The sequence below is a fragment of the Gavialis gangeticus genome, unplaced genomic scaffold (assembly GCF_001723915.1).
Source record: "Gavialis gangeticus isolate Ggan-Ray unplaced genomic scaffold, GavGan_comp1, whole genome shotgun sequence".
NCBI lineage: Eukaryota > Metazoa > Chordata > Crocodylia > Gavialidae > Gavialis > Gavialis gangeticus.
The window spans coordinates 22,721,261-22,726,671 of record NW_017729014.1 but is presented as its reverse complement, the minus strand read 5'-3'; the positions used below and the strand labels follow the sequence as shown (position 1 = coordinate 22,726,671).

General features: G+C 63.9%; 1 protein-coding gene across 1 annotated transcript in view; it reads left to right on the top strand.

Annotated features, from left to right (window-relative positions):
- The window catches only part of RAP1GAP (RAP1 GTPase activating protein), a 76,406-nt gene that overhangs the window by 40,790 nt on the left and 30,205 nt on the right, over window positions 1-5,411 (top strand). Inside the window, exons 4-10 of the mRNA XM_019512012.1 lie at window positions 789-824; window positions 1,519-1,566; window positions 2,618-2,656; window positions 3,069-3,254; window positions 4,553-4,656; window positions 4,778-4,856; window positions 5,202-5,255. Of these exons, the coding sequence (XP_019367557.1) occupies window positions 789-824; window positions 1,519-1,566; window positions 2,618-2,656; window positions 3,069-3,254; window positions 4,553-4,656; window positions 4,778-4,856; window positions 5,202-5,255 (546 nt within the window). The remainder of the gene's footprint in view (window positions 1-788; window positions 825-1,518; window positions 1,567-2,617; window positions 2,657-3,068; window positions 3,255-4,552; window positions 4,657-4,777; window positions 4,857-5,201; window positions 5,256-5,411) is intronic.

Sequence of the window (5,411 nt, the reverse complement as noted above, 5' to 3'; positions counted from 1 at the left end):
GTGCGCACTCATATGCGTGTGTGCGCGTGTGTGCATGTATAAAGACTAGCGGCCGTGTGTGTGAACTTGCAGCTGTGTGTGTGCGTGCATGTGTGTACGAACTTTCAGCTGCATGTGTGAACTTGCAGCTGTGTGCATGCAAGATAGATATCGAGATATATATATACACACAGACATGCTGCGTATATGTCCATGTGGGTGTGAACTTGCAGGTGTACGTGTGCACCTGTGTGAACTTGCAGCCATGTCTGTATGTGCGGGTGAGAACTAGCAGCCCTGTGCGTGTGCACATGCCCAGGCGTGCACTTGCAGCCTTGTGTGCCTGTGTGAACGCGGGTGCACTCACACCTCTCTACGTGATGGTGAGGGAAGGGGGTGTGCATGCAGCTGATCACACGTGTGCCTGTGTGTGCCCCTCCGCATGGCACTTGCTCACTTGGCAGCTGTGCCCTGCCGGGGCCTCAGGGCCCTGTCCCCGTCAGAGGGGCGGGAGGCTGGAGATTCACCCCCGGGTGACTGAGTGGGGCTGACGTGCATCTCGCACCAGCTGAAGCCCATTTCCAGCATCTCTGGGAGCTCTAGGGGCTGGCCGCTGGGACCAGGGTGGGGTTGGGAAGCTCCTCGGGAGGCTCCCCCACACTCGGGGCTGTCCCCAAACCTCTGTCCACCCCAAGCTGGTGCCTCCTACCCCGTTCCTAGCCTCATGCCAGTCCTGCAGCCCCGTGCTGGGCTGTGGGGCAGGGGCCCATCCGCCTGCGCTGGCTGACACGCTGCTTTCTCTCTTGCAGAACACTGAATTGTTTGAAATGATTGAAAAGATGCAGGTGAGTCGCCTCCCACAGCCCCCAAATGCAGAGCCCCGCAGCGCAGACAGGCTCCTTCCCAGCTGGGCTCATGCTCAGCCCGCACGCTCGGTGCCCAGGAGAGGCCTGGCAGGGTGAGCCCAGGGGCGGGCACAGGGCAGGGTGGCAGCTGTCCCAGCTCAGCAGCCTCAGACCCAGAGGCCACAAACCCCATCACAGTGCAGCACCGGGCGCTGGGTGATGGCCCAAGGAGGGCTTCGTTTCGGGGTCTGGGTCCCAAGCCCCAGCCTGCAGCTTCCTGGCAGCTCGGGGGTGTGAGCCCAAGGACTCGCCCCCTTCCCACCCCAGTGCCGCGGCAGCTTATCTGCTACGGACACGGGCACCTCTGCGGAGGGTGGCGACGTGCAGGTGCTTCCACCTGCGAGTGCCGCACCCGCGGCTCGACAGGGTGGTGCAGACATGTGAGCACCCCCAGACAGCCCCTGCCACCTGCACACACGGATGTGAGACAAAACAATAGCAACCACGCGCCTCGGCAGCTCCTTTGCCAGCTGCTGGCTCCCTTCCCCCTCTGCCCCCACGCCCAGAGCCTGCCGGAGCCGTGCCAAGCAGGAACTGGCCTTCGCCTGCAGAGTAAACATGTCACAGGCCCTGATCCCCCGAGAGGCCCATGCTCGGTGCCACACGCTGACTCTCTGCCCCTTGTCCCCCCCAGGGAAGCAGAATGGACGAGCAGCGATGCACCTTCCCTCCTCCTCTCAAGGTAGGTGCCGAGGGTGCTGCAAGCCTGATCTGCCCCGGTACCCCCTGCTTTGCTCCTCAGCACCACTCTTGGTACACAGCATTGCACGGTGCTGAGCTCCCGATAGACACACTGCTAGTCCCCCCCCACGGCACCCCGAACTCTCCTGCAAAGAGGCGTCCTACTGCTGGAACCACGTCGGTTGTGTGGGTGCCCCCGTGGGCAGTCACGTGGCACCAGCTAATGTTGTCCTGCAGCCCAAGGTAGGATTTGACCCCAGAGCTCAAGGATGCAAAAGGCTTTTGCCCAGCAAAGAGTGGCTGCAGCTGGGACCTGGGTCCGTGCCAGCCATCCCCTCTTCCAGGCCAGACCAAAGTAGTGCCTTGTCTGCAGGAGCGGGGGAAAGCGATAGGAAGAGACAAGCAGAGGCATGTGGGACCCCACAACGGGTGGGGCTGCACAGCCCACTGGCCAGGGGGAGGCCATCCGATCTCATGCCAGCCGCAGCGGTGCTGATGTTTGCATCGGTGTCACTTCTCATTTGAATGTTCAGACTTTAACAAGAGCCAGGGAGGGGCGTGATGCCATCTGAGCAATGGGCTGGCTGGCTTCATGCAAGGAGGCACCGGTCCTTGCTGGCAGGGTGATGCCTCTCGTGTCTCCCGGGTCAGGCCGTGTGCTGTGGCTGTCGCCCCCATCCAGCTCTGGTGTCTCCTGTGATGCCACGTGCTGCTCCTGTTCTGGGGCTGCCACTCCCCACCAGCGCAGCTGCAGCCGCGGTAGAGACCTGTCTACACTACAGCTCCCACCGGTGCTGATGTACGGCGGGGGCTCCCTGGTGGTAACCCACTTGAGCTCTGCTGCCACGGAGCCCCGGGGACACATGGAGGGCTGGATTTTAAGGCCCTCAGCTGTCCTCCTGCCACTGGCAGGTCCTAGGAGGGAACCCAAGACTGGGCGATGGAGCCAGGACCCTGCAGAGGCGTGCATGGTGCACGCTGTCGGGGCAGGGGGGAGGAAGCGGGGCTGTATCCCCAAATCTCTGAGCCTTTGCTGTGTTTGTGCCTTTCAGACAGAAGAGGATTACATCCCCTACCCCAGCGTCCATGAGGTACGCATGCCGCTGCCCCTCACCGCCTGGTCATTTGGACAGGGTGTTTGCATTGCTGTGGGGCCAACACGGGCCAGCGCCCTCCTCTCTGCTGGGCCCCCGGGATTGGGCCTGGAGGAGGGCTACATCCTACCTGCTAATGGCAGCCGTGGCTCTTCCTAGCGTTTCCTGTTGCTACAGCTCTGGGTGCAGAGGAGGCCCGAGGGGAAGTGACTTGCCCAGGGTCCCCGGGAAGTCGGTGGCAGAACAGGGAGTCAAACTCGGGACTTCACAGCCCCAGGCCGGTGCTCTGCTGGCCCTCACTGCCTCTCCGGGGAGCAGCTGGGTGGATGGGTGGGGGCCTCGTGAGCTAGGCAGAGGATGCTTGCCGGTGGGCCTGGGGGGCTCTCACTGCTTTCTCTCCGTCCCGCAGGTACTGGGCCGGGAGGGGCCGTTCCCCCTCATCCTGCTGCCGCAGTTCGGGGGCTACTGGATCGAAGGCACCAACCACGAGCTGACCAGCGTCCCCGAAACCGAGCAGCTGCAATCTCCCACCTCCAAGGTCAAGCTGGAGTGTAACCACACGGCCAGGATCTACAGGAAGCACTTTCTGAGCAAGGTGAGACCCCCCCTCCCCTGCCTCAGGGCCTGGCCCAGGCAGGGAGACGGTCCAGGCCACCCCTGTTCTCTCTGCCCCTTGGCGGGTCTCGTCCCCAGCCCTTCCGGCTCTGGGGCTGCTTGTGGGACCCTTAATGGGGCTCTAGTGAAGGTCAAGGACCCCAGGGAGCTCCCGCAGGCACTTGTGAGGCAGACGCCCTGGTCGGGGGGTGTCTGGCTGGAGAGGGCTGCTGTGAATGGAGCGTGACCAAACCAGGGGAAATTCAGGGCTGGGGCTTGCTCCTTCTGCTCTCACCTCTCTGCTGAGACCCAGGGGTCAGCTGGGCCCTGTCCGAGCCCCCTCAGGTGGACGCTGGGCTCGCCTGAGCACCAGGGCTGCTGTGAAGGAGCTGTGTGCTGGCACGCCAGCCTGTCCCCAGCGCCCGGCCAGGGCTTCCCTAGCAGCCCTGGCCCCAGCTGTGTTTGCCCAAGGATCTCATGCTGTTTGCTTTTGCACTTGCACACTGTGGCTTTCCTGTGCATCTGGCTGCCGAGGTGCTGGGAACAGCCTGTCTTCTCCACGCTGTTTCCTGCGGAGGGGACTGGCCCCGGCTGTGCCAACAGGCATCACCTGCCCGGAGCTCCCCGGCCCCCTTGGCTGCACTGCTGGGCCCTTCCTGCTCCTGCAGCCTGTCTCCGCGTACCGAGCTGCCTTGCTTCTCCATCGCCCTGGCCGCCTCTCCGCCCCACGCTGTTCGGCTCCTCCTTGGCCTGGGCTCTGTCTGTGCTGGACTCTGGGATTGCAAGACGTAACTGTGTGACGGGGTCTCTCTGGCACAGCCCAGGGCCCGGTGCGGCAGGAACTCACATGCGGATTTGCCTGATGGGAGGCCGTGCAGCACAGTGCAGGACCCGTTCCCCAAGCCTCTGGGCGCTGGAAACGCTTCCCATCAAGCTTACACATTGCACAGAGATCCCAGATGGGGCAGCTTGTGCTGCAGGGTGAATCCCACAGCTCCCAAAGCCCCTGTTAGGAGCCCCTTGCCTGGGCTGCCTCAGCCAGCAGAGAGATGCACCAGGGCTGCTTCGGCTGGTCCTAGTCCATCAATCATCTCCATTCCCCAGGCCGAGGGCACCCCCAGCCCGCCCGGAGAGCCAAGGTGCTTTCAGCAAGCCGGCCAGAGGGCTGCAGAGCTCAGCATCACCCTGGAGCTGTGGTATTAGGGGGGTCTTTGCCCCTCAGCCCAGCTGGCTGCCCCGTGGGTGGGCCTTGTGGCGGGAGGGCAGCCCCTCAGGCCCTCGCCTGCCGTCTCCCCCCAGGAGCACTTCAACTACTACTCCATGGACGTGGCGCTGGGGCACCTCGTCTTCTCGCTCAAGTACGACGTCATCGGTGACCAGGAGCACCTGCGCCTGCTGCTGCGGTGAGCGCGGGTCAGGGGCTGCACCCCACGGCGGATGGGAGGCGAGGGAGGGTCCCCCATCCCAGGACTGGGACTGGCCCCCTCACCTGGGTGGACCTTGACGCCGCCTCTCTCGTTGCAGGACGAAAAGCCGCACGTACCACGACGTCATCCCCATCTCCTGCCTCACCGAGTTCCCCAACGTCGTGCAGATGGCCAAGGCATGTCCTGCGCCCCCGGGGGGCTTGCGGCACTGTGGAGGACCACATCCCCTATGCTGGGTCCCCTCGGGCCATGCTCAGCCAGACCCCAGCAGGCACCTTCCCAGCCTCGGGGTTGAGACCGGGGGTCCTGGGCACTCGCGGCTCAGGGCTGCATGTCCAGCCCGTGACCCTGTCTGGGTAGTGCGGGTGGTGGCAGGGCCGATGCGCCAGACCCAGGGCAGCTCTGGAGCCCCCGGGTGCTGTCAGAGCCAGGCAGGGGCGAACCCAAGTGACCTTGGGGTGGGAGAGCAGAGCGGGTCCCCTGTGATGGCATGCGCCCTTTCCCACTCTCTCCTCTTGCAGCTGGTGTGCGAGGACGTGAACGTGGACCGCTTCTACCCTGTGTTGTACCCGAAGGTAGGCAGGGGGCACAAGCTTCAGGGCTCAGCTCTAGTGGCAACAGCCAGACCAGGTGGAAGCTTTCCCCTTTCCTGGGCAGAAACAAATACGGGCTTTCTGGTTCCCACAGGGGCCCCCTCCCCATCGCACACATGTGCACACATGCACACGCGT